This window comes from Terrapene carolina, unplaced genomic scaffold (assembly GCF_002925995.2).
Source record: "Terrapene carolina triunguis isolate 2854851 unplaced genomic scaffold, T_m_triunguis-2.0 Scaffold96, whole genome shotgun sequence".
NCBI classification, from domain to species: Eukaryota; Metazoa; Chordata; order Testudines; family Emydidae; genus Terrapene; species Terrapene triunguis.
In genome coordinates this window covers 14,436,069-14,457,158 of record NW_020664447.1, presented here as the reverse complement: position 1 = coordinate 14,457,158, position 21,090 = coordinate 14,436,069, and the positions used below count along the sequence as shown (strand labels likewise).

General features: G+C 41.1%; 1 protein-coding gene across 2 annotated transcripts in view; it reads right to left on the bottom strand.

Moving 5' to 3' along the window:
- Positions 1-16,252: 16,252 nt before the first annotated feature.
- Positions 16,253-21,090, bottom strand: part of BDNF (brain derived neurotrophic factor) — a 23,976-nt gene continuing 19,138 nt past the window's right edge. For both annotated transcript variants that reach the window (XM_024214871.2, XM_024214872.2), the window contains exon 2: positions 16,253-17,559. In XM_024214871.2, the coding sequence (XP_024070639.1) occupies positions 16,798-17,538 (741 nt within the window). In that variant the 5' untranslated portion in view covers positions 17,539-17,559 and the 3' untranslated portion in view covers positions 16,253-16,797. The remainder of the gene's footprint in view (positions 17,560-21,090) is intronic.

Below are 21,090 nucleotides of genomic sequence, written 5' to 3'. Positions count from 1 at the left end.
ATATTTTCAAAGCACTAAACACTCCTTACTGAATTAAAACCCCTATTTAAGGAAGGTATCTAAGCATGTGCCTAACTTGAAAGCATACGAGGTGGGTATTCCACTGAAATCAATGGGACTCTTCAGGTGGTTAAAGTTATCTTCCGGAATAGCGGCCTAAGCCTGTGAATGTGGTAGGTTAAGTATTATTACCCCCACTTAAATGGAGAAACTGTTATATATTATATATATAAAAAATAGATTTAGTTGTGTGTAATCATTTTTAGGAGCATCTAACCATAGCTGAGGATCTGAGTGTGGTTTGCTGGGGATTTGCATCTGCTAGCTGGAGCCAACTAATTTGCTTTAAAAGCAAGCTGGAGACCCTTGAAGAGTACAACAGCTGCAGAACATCTGCCTGGCACTGGAGCTCAGAACTGTACATTTTAGCAACCTGTTAAACAAAATTTTAAAAAAATCCTATACAAAAAAAATCCCAAAACAAATAGGGATTCAGAGCCAGAGTTTAAGTTTGCTCAAGGTCACACATCAAGTCAGTGGCTAAGCTGAGGAAGGGTTAGCTTCTATCCCTCCGATCAATTCACTAGACTACTCTGCATTTCAATTAATTTTTATATATATGCTGAGTATGAAATGGTTTGATGAAATGTAAGAATGTTTTGCTTGTAATAATCAGAAATAGATTATGAAAAATGTGAGTGACTAATGATTGTATTCTCATTTACTGTAAAGCCAATAAAGGGGAGTTAAAGTGGGCATAAATTACAGTTGCAATCACTTTAAGGCCTTTGCCAGAATGGCCGAGGTCCCAATATTTCCATGGTAACTTTACAAACTGAGATGGTCCATTAACTTCAATGGAACCACTCACAGAGCACAAAGTTATGCACAGCTGTCAGTCTTTGCAGGATCAGGGCCTCAGTGTAATTGATAATAAAATCCAAAATATGTTCTGTCACTAGTGTCTACACTTAGTTTGTAATTTTCTACACTTATAGAACATTGGAAAACAGAGTTTTATTAAAGTTCAAAATCAGAAGCCAGATTAAATGAAACACTACTGGCCAAGTTCAGCCCTCAGATACTTGGGTACAATGCCCATTGAAGTCAATGGACCTGCAACCTGATCCTTTTATAGATGAAGTCAGAATTAGGCTTTATGAAGGAAAGAAACATGAGATCTGCAAAAAGATCTGAAATCTTCCATACATTAGTCTTAGTGGCTTGGGGCTAATCAGGAAGCATTGACAGGCATATTTGTCTAGTACCAGTTGTGAAATGGTCTTGCTATAGATTTTCATGGTCATGTGGCTAAAACCAAGTGTTTAATATCGGATACGGTCTTGACTGGGGACTCTGAGCCAAATCATAGGATTTTGGTACTACCTACCTACTGTACTATAATCCATATGAGCAATATACTATTGTGGTAAAAACGGGAACTTTGTGATGGGACGCTTGTTTGACTAATGGATTGCAGGCCCTTGAAAACATCTAAGGCTTCAGCCACTCTGTTTTAATGTCTTCTCATACCAGCTTCCTGCATTAAAAGTTACTAGAAAGTCTTTAGATTGTCAGGCTGTTCATTACATTATTTTCAGTAACAGCCAGATCTTATTATTTTGTGTAGTTATTGTTTGCAGTACTTTTATCTTCATTGTTTTTTAGATTTTCTTTTGCTGGCAATCATCCTAAAGCCCTAAGGACATGTAGTTATGTTTGTAATTTATGTTTTAACTTAGGAAAGGTCTATAAAAGACCAACACTAATGAAACTGCTTTTGTGAGTGATTTTGCTTTAAAAAAAAAAAAAAAAAAAGGTTCAGTGGAAAGTAAGCTGAATCTTACCAGTAGGGAAAATAAAATATGGGTTCATTTGTGCTCTCTAAACTCTAATTTCAATCAAGGAATAGAAAAATAGGCTCTATGTCATATGTTACATAAAACATTTCAGCTTGCTTGGAGATCAAAGTTCATGCCTAAGGCAACAGATATAAAACAAAACAATTTCCTAGGGCTGAGGGGAGATTCCAAGTTCCAGAAAGTTAGGTGAATTTCCTTAAGTAAAAAATAGTGTATGAGCAGTGTTGCTGTTGCATCTGATTTTAATAGCCTCTACTAAGTTGTTTCAGTTTCCTATGGAAACTGAAGCAAGATTTCATTTAATATTTTTGTTATGAATTTTCTTTTTTTTAAACAAGTATTTAACAAGCTTTTTTTTTTATTTATTTTTTTTAAGTGAATGAGATTCATAGAAGGTAAGGCTGAATATCCAGAAATCTGGAGATTTAATGCAAATGATGCAATGCATTAATTGCATATTTAAATATTAATTCTCATTTACATGTTCTCTTTTTACTTTCAACTGAAAACTTGTTTTTATTTTCTACTCATCCCTCACTACGTATCTGTTGCTCTGCTGCAGTGACAGGCAGGCTATTTAAGTAAGTAAAAATAAATGATGTTACTACACATTTAGGTCCTGGAGATACTGAAGCAGAAATACAAATAAGTTAAATACAACATTTTTGATTTATAATTTAATAAAATATTTGTTGGCCACTTGATGGGGCCTCGTCTATTAGACTAAAGGAGGAGGAAGAGGAGCCCAGATGCCCTGATGAGGGGCAGGAGGAGAAATGCTCTGTCTTGCCCAGCCAAGGAAAAAAGCCATGTTAACTTCATTGATGTTACAGGCCCCACATCAACCCCAGGTAGGGAGGTTCCTGAGGACCTGGTTCTTTCAGGGGACTGTCTGTTTTAGGCCCAGCTCCCAGAGATATGGGATCATCTCAGCCCTTGCCCTGCCATTGCTGATGGCCTTGTTGGTGCAGCTCCCACTGTGAATGCACCTTCTTGCTGTACACAGGGAGAATGAGGGGCTCTACCCCAATGCACCTGTAGTAGTGACACTCCAAGGCCTGACAGGAGGGGAGATGCTCTACTCACACAGACTGCAGAAACCTAGCTGACACCATAAAGACATGTAGAGATGAGGAGTGTTTGTGGGTAGAAAGTCTTATTATCCCCATTTCCTGTTTAAGTCTCCCTGTTTCCCATGGGAATCTAAGAGAAGTACATGGGATCTGGAGCTCCCCAGGAAAAGAGGTGTCCCAGCAGGTCCAGAGGGCAGGGAGCTGGTGTGCTGAGAATGCAGGGGCAAAGGTACAGAAGGGAATCAGGTCAGAACCCACCTGTGCTGGCTTAGGGATCCTAACACATACAGTACCTTTTCCCATCTGCACTTTGGTGCTTTTATAGAGCTACTTGTATGACTGGTGATTTAAATTGGGTAGTATTAGCCCTTTTATCAGATCTGCCATTTTATAGCCTGTGATTCCTTTTAAACACATTCAACATGACTGTGTGTCCTCAGTAGAACAAATTGACATAGCACCTAGGATTGCACATGTGACTCTAGGTAACAGACATGACAATTCACACACATCCCTTCCTGGAGAGCCTGCCCTATACCAGGTTTAAACAGTTTACAGCAGCGCTTCTCAAAGTTGGGTCACTACTTGTTCAGGGAAAGCCCCTGGTGGTCCGGGCCGGTTTGTTTACCTGCCATGTCCGCAGGTTTGGCCAATTGTGGCTCCCACTGGCCGCGGTTCACTGCTCCAGGCCAATGGGGGCCGTGGGAAGGGCAGCCAGCACATCCCTTGGTCTGCACTGCTTCCCGCCGCAGCCCCCATTGGCCTGGGACAGTGAACTGCAGCTAGTGGGAGCCGTGATTGGCCAAACCTGTGGACGCAGAAGGTAAACAAACCAGCCCGGATTGCCAGGGGCTTTCCCTGAACAAGCGGTGGACTGGCTTTGAGAAGCACTGGTTTACAGAACCTGACCACCAATTTCTCAAGGCTAGACTTGTTTTTAATTTCCCCCTTGCTACCATTAGTGTGGCTCCAACTAGTGTGTTAGGAAAGGCAAATATACTAGCAAAGACAGACCACTGTCGACCACCATTATTTGAACCACTGGTGGTCTAGTTTCTGTTGTACTTCAAATGAAGGCAGCAAGAACTTGTATTTAAACACTTGTTTATATTATATTAGAAAGGCCAAGGCACAAAACGAGATGAGACATAAAAAGGTAACAAGAAAACATTCTAGAAATAAATTAGAAGCAAGAGGAAGACCAAGGACAAGGTAGTTACTCAATGAGGTGGGGAAAATAATAACAGAAAGAGTGACTTGTGTGTTTTGGTTTTCACCAAAAAGGTTAGCAGTGATTGGATGTCTAACATAGTGAATGCCGGTGAAAATGAGGTAGGATCAGAGGGAAAGAACAAATTAAGAGTTACTTAGACAAGTTAGAAGTCTTCAAGTCACCAGGGCCTGATGAAATACATCCTAGATTACCCAAGGAACTGACTGAGGAGATATCTGAGCCATTAGTGATTATCTTAGGTCTGGTCCACACTACCCCCCACTTCGGACTAAGGTACGCAAATTCAGCTACGTTAATAACGTAGCTGAATTCGAAGTACCTTAGTCCAAACTTACTGCGGGTCCAGATGCTGCAGGCAGGCTCCCCCGTCGATGCCGAGTACTCCTCTCGCCGAGCTGGAGTACCGGCGTCGACGGCGAGCACTTCCGGGATCGATTTATCGTGTCTAGACAAGACGCGATAAATCGATCCCAGAACATCGATTGCCTGCCGTCGGACCCGGAGGTAAGTGTAGACGTACCCTTAGAAAAGTCATGGAATACAGGAGAGATTCCAGAGGACTGGAAAAGGGCAAATATAGTTTGGCATTTGTCATATGCAGTAAATTCACTAACACCATTAGGAAAAAAGTTATACACACACATAAAATAAAGAAATAAAATAAATGAGAGGAGAAGCCGGGGAGGGGAGATTTTATTTGTAGATCCCGAGAATTTTATGGTTTGGAGAACCAGTCCTGATCCTAGAAGCTAGCCACCGTCTTTAATTCAGGAAAATTGCTTAATTTAATCCTAGTAGCTAGCTACAGTAACTCCTCACTTAAAGTCGTCCCGGTTAACGTTGTTTCATTGCTGATCAATTAGGGAACATGCTCGTTTAAAGTTGTGCAATGCTCCCTTCTAATGTTGTTTGGCAGCCGCCTGCTTTGTCCACTGCTTGCAGTAAGAGCAGCCCATTGCAGCTAGCTGGTGGGGGCTTGGAACCAGGGTGGACCGGCAGCTCCCCTAAGTTCCCTGTGCAGCAGCTGCCCAGCAGGCTAGCAATTGCATCTGTCCCTCCCCCCACTGCCATGTGCTGCTCCTGCCCTCTGCCTTGGAGCTGCTCCCTGAGACTCCTGCTTGCTGTGCAGGGGGAAGGAGAGGAAGACAAGTACTAATGTCAGGGTGTCCCTCTGCTCCTGCACCCCACTTACCCCATCTTCCATAGAGCAGGGGACACACCACAGGGCTCAGGACAGAGGGAGCTTGCTGGCAGCAGATGTGGTCTCAGCAAGCTGATCTAATTAACAAGGCAGTGTACTTAAAGGGGAAATGTGCATCTCTCTCACACATACACACAGGATGTGTGTCTGTCTGTGATGCTGTCTCCCTTCCTCCATTCCTGCTGCCTTGTAGAGTGTGAGTTAACCCTTGAGGGCTCAGCCAATTGCTAGTTCATCATTTAGCAGTAAGGCATGTCCTGGGAAATATCCCACCCTCTGACTCCTCCACCTCAACCAAGCATCACAATCATCATCACTGTGTACCAGTATTAAATTGTTTGTTTAAAACTGTGTGTGTGTGTGTGTGTGTATATATATATAAAAATATAGTCTTGTCTGGTGAAAAAAATTCCCTGGAACCTAACCCCCTCATTTACATTAATTCTTATGGGCAAACTGGATTCACTTAAAGTCGCATTTTTCAGGAACATAACTACAACATTAAGTAAGGTGTTACTGTACTGTCTTTAATTCAAGAAAGTTTAACTATTTCACATCTAAAAGTATGTTAACAGATACACAGAAAGGCTACCCAGATGGAAACCTGTTTTCATTATTAGTGTCCCTGATTGTTGTGCACAAGTTACTATACGCATTGAACTATACTGTTATGGTGAAAGGTTCTAATTTTTTGTGCATTTATGATCACAGATGTACAAGCACCCAGGATGAACCTCTCCATGGAAAGAGTTAGGCTATGTCTATACTACATCAGTAGCACTATTGGTGAAGACGCTCTAAGCCAAGGGGAGATAGCTCTCCCGTTAGCTTAATAAATACTGCCTCTGAGAGGTGGTATCTGTGTTGGCAGGAGAAACTCTGCCACTGACTTAGCGCTGTCTACACCGGTGCTTAGGTCAGTATAATTTACATCACTCAGGGGTGTGGATTATTCACACTCCTGAGTGACGTAAATTATACCAAAGTAATTTGTAGTGTAGACATAGCCTTAGATACCATGCAGTAGCATCTCAGAAAGTCCTTAAGGATATTGTGTGGGTTAAAGCACTCTTCCTTGTCTGGGCCTTAGACATTTTTTAGCTGACTTGGTATTGCAGAGCAGCAGCACAAAAGGAGGGTGTCACAGGATAGATACATCAAGGGGTGCCCAATCGCATATGGTCAGTGGGGAGCTTGTGTCCTGATTGCTAGAGTCTCTCCAATGGCCTAAAAACAGGAGAGCGCAAGCTAGCAGTCAGAATCCTTTGGGCTACCCCTTGCTCTGAGGGCAGTGTGACCTAGTAGTCAGAGTAGATGAGCTGCTCCCCAGAGTTTCAGGCCCTCAAGCAGAATAGAGCATCAAATCAAAGTCTGGGTTGCACAGGCCCTCTGACAGGGCAGAACAGCAAACTCAGTCTCAATAGTCTAGCATGCTGACTCAGGTGAACAGTAGACCAGTGGTTCTCAAAGCCAGTCCGCCACTTGTTCAGGGAAAGCCCCTAGCAGGCCAGTTTGTTTACCTGCTGCAGCCACAGGTTCAGCCAATCACAGCTCCCATTGGCCGCGATTCACTGCTCCAGACCAATGGGGGCTACAGGAAGTGGCGCAGGCCAAGGGACATGCTGGCCACCCTTCCCACAGCCCCCATTGGCCTGGAGCAGCGAACCATGGCCCATGGGAGCCACAATCAGCCAAACCTGCAGATACAGCAGGTAGACAAACTGGCCCAGCTTGCCAGGGGTTTTCCCTGAACAAGCAGCAGCCCTAGTTTGAGAACCACTGCAGTAGACAACTGCAAGACTCTAGGCCTAAGGTGGGGAGAAGCTGTCACCCTGGTGTGGGGTTGGCAGCAGAGGGTAGGGGGACCCATCTGCTCCATCAGGTCCCAGCCCAGGACCTTAACAGTGGCAGGAAGGTCCCACCACTGGGTCAGCAAGGCTCCCACTGAAACACAGTTTCTTGGTCCCATGACTGGACTAGTATCTATTTCCCCTGGGCTATTTCCTACCTGGTCTCCCAGTAAGCAGTTCATGGGCCCTCTCTTTCTCTAGGGTCATATGCTGGTGAAGTCCACAATGACTCAGTCCCTTCTCAGGTGTTTACCTGGGGTTTGGCATAAGTGGCCTCTGTGAACTGGTGAACTCCCACAGCTCCATAGCAGGCACCCACAGTATGCATGCATCCTCCTCAGTGGTCTGACCCAACTGAGCTTGTGCTTCCCTTTATACTCTGTCTCCAGGCTGAGCATGCCCAGCAGGGATGGAGGGGTGTGGCTTCCTCAGCCTGCAATGCACAGTTAACCCCTATGGGGCCAATGTGGGATAGATACACCCCATCACAGAGGGTTAATGGCCAGGCCACCTTTCTGCACTATGTGGTCTGAGGGAGCTTTGGACTAGGGGTTTCCCAGCTGTAAAGTTTAGGGACTGAGGAGGAAAAAGGGCATGTGTTTAAATAGTTGGATCTGTCTGTGTTTTCTGTGAGTCCTGAGCAGAGCCAGCAGCTTCTTAGAACAGAGCAATGGCACCTTATATGAGGTTTCTGCAAGAAAGGAGTTGCCTATGTACTGTTTGTTATCATCCCTGTTGAAGAAAATAGGATATGTGAAAATTTTGAAAATGCTTTTCTACATCACTGATTCCTTCCTCAAAAGGAAAACTGACCTTGTAGGCCTCAGATTCTGCTGCTGCTCAGCAAAGGGACAGAAATACATTTTGTATTACTATCTTATGCTACTCTATCTGTATTATGCTTTGGACAAAGCTCAATTAGATCTCTGAAGAATAAAACAATTAATTTGAAACATTTTCTCATAGGTTTTCAACTTAGTGTACAAAATTTACCCATGTAACTCTTATGGAGTGATTAGGGTGACTAGATAGCAAGGGTGAAAAATTGGGACAGCGAGTGGGAGATAATTGGCACCCATATAAGACAAAGCCCCAAATATTGGGACTATCCCTATAAAATTGAGACATCTGGTCACCCTAGGAGTGATGCATGTAAATCTCTCTGTGCAAATAAAACACATGGATGAAGTGAGTATTCTGAAGGGTCTTTTAGAGCAGTGATTCTCAAACTTTTGTACCGGTGACCTCTTTCACATAGCAAGCCTCTGAGTGTGACCCCCCTTATAAATTAAAAACACTTTCAAATATATTCACCATTATAAATGCTGGAGGCAAAGTGGGGTTTGGGGTGGAGGCTGACAGCTTGCGATCCCCCACATACTAACCTCACAACCCCCTGAGGGGTCCTGACCCCCAGTTTGAGAACCTCTGTTTTAGAGTTTTGATAAGGCCTTTTATAATTTGTTCACAAGTATTGACTCCAGGCAGAATCTTGGCCAGAATGAATTTAACATGGAAATTAATACTTCATACATAGTTCCTCAAAATGTAATTTGGCCATTTTTTAGTGATATGAATATGTGTGAAAGGGAATCGGAGGTAGAATAGTCGCATTGGAAATTTTTTTGTAACTGTAAATAGCAGTGTTAGCAGCAGTAACTTTTTTCATATGTGTCCATACAAACTTTACAACCTCTTTATATGATGAGTTCTTATGATACAATCAAAGTACAGTGAAACTTGTATTAAGCAATCCAGGGTATGAACAAAAATGAGTTCCCCAACAGAGATATTCTTTAATTAAAGGTCAGAAAAAAATGTAATTGAAAACCTCATAGGGTAATTTAAAGTAGTCATTGTAGATGGGGGGAATGCCAGTAAGAGGGGATCCTTGGTGCAGATTTCTCCATATAGTTTAAAAGACAATTTGAGCAAATATAATACAGTGGGGGAGAGAGGGGGAAATAGTTTAGTCTGCATATATAAGCTGGAGTTTTAGCTTTGAAATTCCAGTTCGTTATGGACTTAAGTCAGAACTGATTGCTTACACAAGGTCTATATCTTGGGGTCGGAGGCAGAGGGGAGGAAAGATTTCTGTATGGAGGGCTTATTTTATCAAGAGCTAAACATTTTCTGATGTCAGATGTGACACAATTACTGGACTCACTATTCATGAGTCTATAGAACCTGCAAAGCTTTCAGTTCTTCTGAGACTATCCCCTCAGAATAGTGATCCCAGCCTTTTTTAATTCTGTGTCACCCAGCAATATCATGAGAGAGAGAGAGAGCGACGGTTAACATCAAATAAGCCAAAGCAGTTTTTGAATTTATGCTCTAGTACATCAGCTTCAAAGGGAGTTTACAGGCAATGAGGAGGAAAATTGTTCCTTCCTAGACAAGTTGGAAATACTGTTGCAGCTTTAAGGTATCTATGGTAAATATTTTTATTCATGCAGCTTGCTTGTATCTTTTAAAATTCCTAGAGGCTTAAAGTCAGATAATTGGGCTTTCCACTTTTAAAACACAATGGATTGATAAGAATAACACTTGTTGCAGAGGACTAGTGTTTGCTACCTACTATAACCACATACAAATGATTTTTCTTTTCCAAACACTAAACAGAGATTTCTGGCTCTGTTTCTATGAATCGATCTTTATCTAGGTGATTTTATGGCTCTTGTCATTGCAGTATCGGAGTGCTGAGATGACAATGGAAACTCTTAAATCCCTTGTCTTTTAACATGGATAAAGCCAGCTACCCCTAACTGCATTTGTAATGTTTAAATCTACAACCGGCATGGTTACAAGCCACATGATTCCTCTTCCCTTATGTGAACAGATGAGAACCTGAATTTGTTTTTCTTGGCTGGGAGTGGGACGCAAGTTGGGAGTGCTGGAGTGTTCCTCTCTGCCTCCACTCCCACGGTGGCTCTCCCTGGATGTCCTGGAGAGTTTGCACTTCAGGGTTAGTTGAGGGATAAAGCTGAGATTGGGACAGGAGGGCTGGCAGCACTCCACCAGATTGTCTCAATGTCCCAATAACGCTGTATGGGAAAACCAGCATCACTTAACACTGTCTGGGTTAGCATTTGCTTGTGTGAGTCTCCCCCATGTACTGACATGTGCCCCTCCTCCTCTACACTCGAGGGGGGTACCTCATGGCAGCAGGTAACCTCTGGCAGTCTAGTTCTTTCAGAGCTGTACTGTCAAGGGCCATAGAGGAGGTGACATAGGCCCTCTGCATCGTTCCGCTGGTGGAAAAATTAGTAGAGAAGCCTGTAGATAAAAGCTCAGAAAGTTTCTAGTTCCCCCCCCATAGGTTATTCCCACATGATCTATCTGTGGGAGTTACACCCATGTAACTGGGGGCCCAATGCAAAGCCCACTAAAGACAACGGGAGTCTCTCCTTTGACTTCAATGGGCTTTGGATCAGGTCACTTATGTTTAGTTCTTATACTGTGCTCATTGCCATAGTATCAAAGCATAGGGCCCCAATAAGAACAATCTGTGCTCATATACAGCTGGAGGTTGTCTTTGCAGGGTTTTGGCTAGCCTGACTGCTTGTACCGATGTTCTGTCCACACCAGAGCAACAAACGAAGCCAGTAAAAAATATATATATTTATGCCAATGGTGTTTTTAATACAGGTAAAGCTTTCATGATTTGCTTCTTTGGGGTGGATAGGTCTGATGAGTGCTCAGGTTACAGAGAAGGTCCAGTAATTCATTCTTTACCCTTGATTTGTATAGTCCTTTAGTAAAACAAAACTTCAGCAGCTGGATGATGTTTCTATGACAAACCAAAGTGCGGGAATGCAAATATAAGCTTAGTTTTGAGTCGAATTGTTTTTTCTAGCATCACCTATGAACAATTCTGTCCCCCAGTCTGCAAGAATGAATTTTATAAAGTTTGATTTGGAGAAGCACCCAAAAGTCCCAGGGCTAATCGACAACTTTTTCCTCTAAAGCTCTTGCAAAGTCAGGTTGTCTCATGGTACTTCCTCATTAAGGACTTGCTGGAAATACCACTGTGGCAACCCCTCTATTTGCTCTGTTATGATACTCTGTCACCATCTCTGGCGAACAGGAGAGGTATTAGTGTGCAAAAATAAACAATAAGATGAACTCTTTTTAATTTCAAAGCTGGTTTGTGATTTGGGTGAGAGTTTGATTCAGTTTATATTTTATCCAAGCCAGTGCATTCCTTTCTAATTCAATAGTTCTGACAGAATGAGTCTTTATTGGCTAATTTGCATCCTGATGAGAAATTATTTGGAAGAGGTAGGCAGTGGAAGCAATGTACTACACATACCTGGGACTGCATGAAATAAATGCCACGGCCGTCTCATTTCTTTTTAATGTTGCATTTATGTCCAGTTCAAAACCTCCTTTTGCCATGGTTCTCTGGCTGAATAATTTAAAATCCTTTTAGTTTGACTCCAAGATTCCAAGTTATGTAAATCTTTTGTCTCATACTAGAAAAAACTGGATAATGGTTGCCAAACTGCATTTCAGTCTCTGCAGTCTTATTATAATCAGCCACTCAAGACTGGCTTTTCTAGTCTATCAACTGGATTATTTACACCTTCTAATTTCTAAAGTGTAACTATAGGTACCCATCCTGTTCCCTGGTTGCCTAGCCCATAAGTTAAAATAACAAAATAAGCCTATAAATATATTCACCTTAGCCCAACCCCCTCCTTAACAGCCTTTGGAAAGGTGTGTGTTGGGGGAATGTGCATTGCAGCTTGCCTGAAGAGTTAACAAATCTCAGCTCTGGAATACAAAGGGGGAGAAGCAAGTTCCAAAACCAAGGACCTCTTGCAAAGAACGTACTGCCAGCAGCAGGATCAGGGCATAGCAGTAAGAGCTCTCTCTTACCATTATTCCATACCCTGTAACCATTTCAATATTTGTTATGGCTTTCGTTAGCCTTATTTTTAAGACAACACTAAAGGGTTATATGCATGCATGTGTGTTTAATATAAATGATAATCTGCAGAAGTACAATTTACTAGGTTCTGTGAAGGAATTATTGGCACTGAGCTCTTGGGAAAGTTGCAACACTGGAATTTAAAAAGAATTTTTTTGTAACGTATTTGAAAGTTTTCCATTCATCATGATGATTTATTGATCATTCTATGACTATGGTATAATTAAGCATACAAAGGCTTGGCAGTTATAGCAGAGGCATATCCTTTTAGAAAGGCTAACAATGTTAACCCAAGGAAATTCCAATCTGAGATAGAACTCTACAGGGTCATATATAAGTTCAATGTAATAGATATGAATATAAATGGTACCATTTCCAAAAAACAGGTACATGACCAGACTATAAACATTGAATGTATGTCTCATTAGATCTGTTATTTATTAACTGATTTATTAAAAAAATCCCACCACCCTACTTCAATTTTAACCATTTTTCATAGTTGAATAAAATCAGCTATGCCAGATTCATGGATATTCATGTTCCTAGCATTCATGGTCTAGAATTAAATGGAAATACATAATTCTGAAAAGAATCTTCAAGTTTTGTGGAAAATGACATCTTGACATGCCACCCCCCAGTTATGAAGAAGAGCTCTGTATCAGCTCGAAAGCTCGTCTCTTTCACCAACAGAAGTTGGCCCAATAAAATATATTGCATCACTCACCTTGTCTCAGCTATGAAACAAGTGGCTATCTGCTCTCTAAATGAAGTGTTATTGTTAAAATAAAGTAAACGGTGTTTTAAAGCAAGGAACACACATCTTCATAGTAAAACTCAAGTTTGTTTTACAATTAAGGAAAAGTGACATTGTCCCCAACCCTTCCCACTCCCAAGTTTTTTATATATATATAGAAAATATTTTAAAAGAATACAAAATGTTATACTTAAACATATATTAATTAGTACACTTAAATATAGCTTAATTATATTTACAGTATGCTGCAGATACTTTTAATTTTAATGCCAACTTCAAGGTTTCCCAAAAAACATAACATTATATAAATATACAATAAATATTTGTTACACATGGTGAATAATAGAGAACTGTTCCACAGACATTAACTTACATTTGCACGAAAGTCTTTACTTTAACAAAGCAATAGGCTGCTGACATGAATGAAATACCTTTGCCACAGCAAGACTTCAATTGAGTGACTTTTTAAAAAATGTCTCATTTCAACTAAAACTGCCAAGCCTGGGATCATGTATGTATTAGGCCTGCATGTGACAGCCATGGAACCATATTGTAATTAATTGCCTGGTTCATCTTACAAAAATTGTAATTACCAACACTTTAGGGAATAATTTGTACCACATTAATATACTTGCATAGAAGATTAAATTTACTATTCCTGTCCCAAAAAAAAAAGTCTATGGTTTTTTTTAAATGTACAATTATTAAAGAAAAATAGAAGTCAGATTCTTCAACCTTTACTCACTTTGTTTAATAAGCTACTCCATGAGACCCATTAATTTCAATTACTCAAGAGTAAGAGTGGCAGAATTTGTACATGGATCAATGTACAGTATTTTTAAGACTCTACAACATATAGTCCCCACATCTGGCCCAATCCTGGGTGAGAGTTTTGTTTGAGTAAAGACATATCTATAGATAATTTTGCAAGTTCACTATCTTTGTTCTTTCTAGTATAAATTATATTTAAAGAAACAGTCACTTCTCTCATAGAAACTTATTAAAGTCAATTAGAATTTATTATTTTCAATCTTATGTCCAAATTAGATTCCTGTCATGTTCTATCTGTCCTTCCACTGCCAAGTTAAAAAATAGATAATACATCTATACTCTGCTTAATTTCACCCCTTCCTGTTTCCTACATGGCTGCCTTTTTTAATTTTTATGGTTTGAAAAATATGACAAAATAAAACCATTGTCACATCTAAAGTTAGACCTCAGTAGAGTCAGTTGCTCTTCTTGGCTAAAATTCCAGCTTCATTAAAGTCAATGGCAAAACTTTCATTGACTTCAGTGGGGACAGGATTTCAGCCCTTCTGTCTACAGAAAGAGTATGGAAATACTTTTGAGGTTGCAATTGCTTCATATAGTATTATCAGGGCTATGAAAAAGAAGGATATTTAACATACACAAAACTGATGATGGACCAACTGATTTGAACAAAATCAAATCCTCTCCCACCCAACCCTTCAGTTTGTATAAAGCAAACTCAAACTGGAGCTTTGAGATGTTCAGGTAAGTACTTTATTTCTAGTTTTCATCTGGGAGCAGCATGCCTGTAATCTCTCCATGAAGCCTGAAGTTTGCAGCTTCAAGAGGTTCAGATAAATGTCTCTCTCTTTATTCCTGTGGATTTCCACAGTTGCAGCAGCACACTTCTGCTAACAGTCCCTAAGCTTAAACATATTGAGGATGGAGGAAGAAGTTGTCATTGAGCAGGTGGGGCAGCTAAATTCTGGTAGTCATTTCTTCTGCGGAACTGACAGATCCAGAGTCTGTTTACCTTTAGTATAAAGACCATTTATTTAGTCAATCCTTGGCTGACAAGGATGATTGGGTTAATTTATGGGATAATGTCTATTTGTATATTGATCAACTAGGTGGGTTATTGGGTGTTGAACATATGTCCAGGGATAATTTGTGAGAAGGGAGTACATTTTACAATAAGCCTGATCGCTGGTGATTTAAAATAGAGATGCAAAATAGGGCACAAATTTTGCTAATATTAAATTCTGGATGAAGTATAGCAAAATTTAAGTGTTTTTGTTTTACCTATTTTTTTCTCTCTCTTTTCTCCCACCTACTTGAATCGCCTACAAAGCTGAACTATTGGGCTAATAGACTCACTAACTACTGGTTACTTGACTAGAGGGTGAGCTACTTTCCCTCACCCTAGAATGCATGTTTCCCCCACTGTATTCACTTCAATTGCTGTACTTAGTCCTTACCTACATTTATCCTTTGTTTAATCATCTTTGCTCTGTTTTTGAGTTTCTAACTCAAAAATACGGATTTCATGCTATTGGACTACTAGGACATTGCTGCAATTAGATATTCACGTCTAACTGGATTTGGTGTTAGTTATCCCAACAGTGACTATCACACCTACCATTTTTTTACAGTCTTATTTATTCATGATGCTATTTGTTTAGTGGATTAAAGCTGCCATGTACTGCGCCTTTAGATGTAGAACCTCTTGAACGTATCCAAATATATTCGGTACTTAAAGTTAGAGGTAGAGCCCTCTTTCTACTTCATTCCAGAGCCACCCCTCCGGAGTCTTTCAGGCCTGAATTCTCTCAATTTCTCAAGTGCTATATTTCCCAGAAACAAAAGGGATAGAGCACATTAGATGTTTCCTTTGTCATCAGTGGAGAATTAGGCTATAGTACATACATCAATATGCAGGGCAATGGCATTGCTCTGCTGCTGAACACATGGTGCCAAATTCATTGCAGATTTATACTCACGCAGCCCCACTCAAACCAATGTGTTGTAACTCATAATTGAATTGGGCCCACACTGTCCAATCCTGTAGCCACTCTGATCTACGTTTACTGTACTCTGTTCAGACCACATTATCGTGACATTTTATTGTGCTTCAACAAAACGTTTGATCCAAGCACAAAAAGTCTTTTATTACATTTTAAGTAATTGCTCTCAACACTCTATATGATATTTTCAATATGACAAGCTTTAGTCATATGGTGAGGAGTGAAATATTTTAGAGATTGCAATCAATTTCCTGCCCAAGACAGGAAGTGGGGGGGGAACTCCAAACAACCCCTCCACCAAACCTCACCCCCCACACAAACCAATGTGATATAAGCAAATGCAGTTTTTTCAAAATATAGCCATCAAAAAAAAAAAAAATCATGGAGCCAGTTACACAAGTACTGTCCTTAAGCCTGCAGTTCAGCAATGTGAAGCAGAACATCAGCATTCTTTTTCAGTTGCCTCTTTTTTTTATTTATTTATTTTGTCAGTAGCCTGATTCAATATTGCAAACACCTTCACAACATACAAAAAAACCCCAAATTTGTTTTATCCAGAACATATATCATAACGATTTTTTTTCTTTTTCCAACCTCGAGGGAATTTAAAAGTAAAAAAATAAAACAGTAAAACTATGACAACAGCACCTTGACATTGTTTTAATTCCAACGCTATCAGAAGTTAAAAGCAGTAAACAGATATAATACTAACAGGAATAAAGATACTTACTGTCTAAAATGTAAACGGAATGTTTTGGTTCAAATTTTTTTTCTGAAAGAGGACAGTTTATCATCAATTCACAATTGAAGCAGCATGCAATTTTATTATTTTTTTTAAACTTTTTACGTTTTCGATTCTTGGCAACGGCAACAAACCACAATGTTATCGAGGAATGTAATGCAGAGACTTATTTGTTTTAGTTGTGCGCAAATGACGTTTGTTCCCCTTCAGGTCATGGATATGTTCAATAAATAGATTGTGGAACCACTGTACTGTATAAACTTCAGTTATACATGCAGTCCATAAAATTATTATTTTACTGAATAATTTACCCTGTTATGTATATATACAAATAGATAATTTTATCTCAATATAATCTATACAACATGAATCCACTATCTTCCCCTTTTAATGGTCAATGTACATACACAGGAAGTGTCTATTCTTATAAACCGCCAGCCAACTCTCTTTTTGTTATCCATGGTGAGAGCTCGCACATAAGACTGGGTAGTTCGGCACTGGGAATTCCAGTGCCTCTTGTCTATGCCCCTGCAACCCTCTTTTGTGTAACCTTTGGGATTGCATTTGGTCTCATAGAAGTATTGCTTCAGTTGGCCTTTGGGTACTGGGACTTTTTCCAGGACCGTAACCGTTGCACCAGACATGTCCACTGCAGTCTTTTTCTCTGCTGCTGTTACCCACTCACTAGTACTGTCACACACGCTTAGCTCCCCACGGCGAGCAGGGTCAGAGTGGCGCCGGACCCTCATGGACATATTTGCAGCATCCAAGTAATTTTTGTACTCCTCAAGCAGAAAGAGCAATGGGGGCTCCAAAGGCACTTGACTGCTTAGCATAACCCGAGATGTGTACAAGTCGGCATCCTTGTTTTCCTCACTGGGCTGGACGTCCTGTTCCTCATCTAGAAGCTCCTCTATGACATGTTCAAAAGTGTCTGCCAATGAGGTCAGTCCTCTTGAACCAGTGTTGGGCCCACTTAGGCTCTCCAGAGTCCCATGGGTCCGAAGACCTGGGTAAGCCAAGCTGCCTAGTCCTCTGACACTTGCTTCTTTCATAGGGGCAGCTTTCATGCAACTGAAGTATGAAATAACCATAGTAAGGAAAAGGATGGTCATCACTCTTCTTACTTGGTGGAACTGTTAAGGACAAGACAAAAAACAGAGATTTAAAATTTCATAGGGGCCAAAACAAATCCATATCCATTTAGTTGACCTGAGAGGAGAAAAGTTTACTCATGTAACAGCTGTTATGAACATCAGTTGCACAAAGGTGCAGATTAATATCAATGGTGCATTATTGTTTCTGTTTTATAAAGAGACACTCAACATTTGTCCCTTGATTTATATCTTCAGCTAACACGTAAGCCAATGAAAAGGCAACCCTGCCCAAGGTCCTTCACTAGTAAATGTCACACTTCAGATACTATATCGGTTTAAGATTTAATGACCTACCATTTGTTGTGCGAGTGTAACAGCAGATTAGAAATGGCACTAAACATCCACAGTACAAGGGTAAGAATTTGAAAAGTGTCAGAGATAGCTGTGTACTTGTAACAGACAACGTATTTTAACCCTGATGTTGAATTTGAGATGTAAAGTCGAGCTACCTTCTCTTGTGCTACTAAAACAAATTTGAGGCTGTGTACATCACAACATGAACATTCTGGGCAAAAAGTAATTAGCTATACATTTAGTCCCTATCTATAATGCAGCTTGAACTGTGCTAACAACAGCCATACTAAATAAAAGTTGCTCTGCCAGAACCCTCTCCAGCAACTGTTCCTGTGTGGTTGTTGCTCATGTGGGTCAAACAAGATTTCCATTTTGAGTGCAGGCACAGGTATTTTATTCTGAGGTGTGTTGTGGCCCAAACCGTGTCACAGCCTGTCTGCCTGAGGTTGTCTATAGCACATGTGGACACAACCACCATAAGCTGTACTTTCAATCACCAATAGAAGCTATACAATTACTGAGCATTGGCAGGCCTACTTCTGGCCTAAAAGTAGGTGTGTACAGAAATTGACTATGCAACCAGACAAACCATCACAGAGTTATAATAAACACTTAAAATGCAGCCTAAGTAAATAAATTGTTTGTATCATCTGAACGTGATGGAAATGTTTCAACACACGTTATATTGAAAGGACAATAATAAAATCACTGTATGGTAACTGGCAAAGGCCAAATCCTACAGTCTTTATTCAGGCAAGCTAGCTGTTGAACTCAGCATTGATTTCAATGAAAGTTTTCCTGAGTAAGAAGAGATAGCATGAACCAGCCATTAGGGCCCTGCCACCACGCCAGAGAGTTTTAAATATCATGACTGTCTGGTTTGCCTTTTGTCTCTCACACTCAGCCCACAGTCTGTGGTGTGAGGTGGGCAAGGTGAGAGAAATGCTTGCCATGTGTGATAAGGCAAACAGCATGCAGTATGGAAGAGGAAGAGTGAGGGAGTGGTTTATATATTATCAAAACCCACAACACACACCCAGTAGAATTAACAAAATGTAGTCCTATCAGCACCTCAGAGAGTCTGCTTGCATGTCTGCTTGCATCCACCTACCCTTTGTTTTGTCTTTTCAGATTATAAACGCTTCAGGGCAGGAACTGTCTCTTGCTATGTATGTCTGTACAGTTCACATTTTAGATGCTACATTGCACCTTTTAGGTGCTCCTTTAATAAGAAATCTATACAATCCCTGAAACCCCTCAGTGACAAAGAGAGCTGTGTTTGCTGATCTGAAAGTGCTGCTACAACATCTTCTGAGTCCACTTGTTACTTTTTCTCCCTTCCGATCCCTGCTCATGCCAGTTCACTGCTTGCTAGAAAGCAATGGCATTGTTCACATTTTTGAAGCAGCAGCTAATGTTCATTTCAGTGCTTTTGAAGTTCATTCGGAAGTACCTCATACTTGGCATGCACACTGGAGTAAATGCTGTATTTGTCTGGCAACAGGGTGCTCTGTAGAAGTCTTACTTCATCTCCTACAAATATTCTGTGGGAAACCAGTACTCCCAAAATCGCAAGTGGAAAAGACCAAACTAAAAAGCTCACATGCTAGAGGGACACTGCCCAGGTTTTAGGGCCCAACATTCACTTAGTGAAGGGTTATTTCTTTCAAGAGGAATTTACTTGAGGGGTGAGTTGAGCTGGGGAGATCATCATGTCCAAGTCATCCTTCCTGTTTAAGTGTGTCATTGTGGCACAGACCCATTGAAATTAAACAAACCTGATGGCTGTGACTCACAGGAACATAGTATTTCTTCTAATGATGAGGAACAAATCTCTTTTGTACATAAATAGTGTTTTTCATCCTTTGGATCTCAAAGCATCTTACAGACTGGGTATCATTATTAATATAAACATAGATTTATCTTACTGGCAGACAGGGCACCTATGGCACTGAGAGATTATGCTCCCATTGGTTCAGCTTCACCCAAGAACGGAGACACTGAAAAATCTGTAAACATTTTGAAAATTCTGCCCTACGGCCTTGGCTACACTCAGGCAGCGCTGAGTGTAGTCGCGCCGCCAGCACTGCGAGAGCTCTCTAGCAGCGCTATATGTACTCCTCCCGCGAGGGGAATAGCTTGCAGCGCTGCGAGTGAGCGTGCAGCGCTGCAGGCTCTGATTACACTGGCGCTTTACAGTGCTGTACTTGCTGCGCTTGGGGGGACGTTTTCACACCCCTGAGCGCAGCAAGTTGCAGCACTGTACAGCGCCAGTGTAGCCAAGGCCTAAGTGATTTGCCCAAGGTCACACAATAAGTTAACAGCAGAGCTAGGAACAGAACCAAGATCTTATGGCTTCCATTCAAGTACTCATTACTGTTATTATTGTTTATATTACAATAGTGCCCAGAGGCCCCAGCCAATATCAAAGCTCCATTGTGCAGGGAGCTGTACAAGCATAAAATAAAAGACAGTCCCTATGCCAAAAACCTTACAGTCTAAATAAGGATTAGACATGCCAAGTGGGTGTAAAACACAACAGGGTGGGGAGGGGAGAAACAAAGGTAAGTGCAATAGGGACACACATATGAGCTAGGTCTACAGTTTGGGGCCTCAAAGTTTGTTTTAAAATTAGGTAAGTAAATGAGTGACCGAATGAATCACTAACAGACTACCTACCTAGGCAGTTTACAGTGGGCATCATGATAGCAATGGGTTTTAAAAAGGGATTTAGAGGAGAAGAGACTAGTGGCTCTGAAAAATGATTTAGGTTATACATTTTACCAGTAGTGGCTCTAGCTGTTTTGCTGGTCAAGGTGGAAAATGTTTTTGGCGCCTCCCATTCCTACGAGTGGCTGAGGGGCAGGGGGAAAGCCAGCCAAAACTGAGTGGCACAGCAGTTCAGCACCTCTGGAAGTTGGCATCCAGGTGATTGCCCTACACCCCCTTCTCCTCCCCCAGAGTCAGCCATAAGAGATAGCGTGGAAAAGAGGCATGACAATGCTTGTGGGAGACCAAAAAAAAAAAAAAGGTTCAATCCATTAGTCCACAGATATCCTCTGCCAGCTGGCCATTGGTCCATGCAGTCTGACAGTGCTCAATACCTACTGCTTTAGTCAGTTACCACCCACAGTACACCCAGAGCCACCGAGAGTGGGTTCGGGCCCTGGTGAAAAATTTTTTTCGGGCCCCCCAGCAAGGGCGGACTGGCTAAAC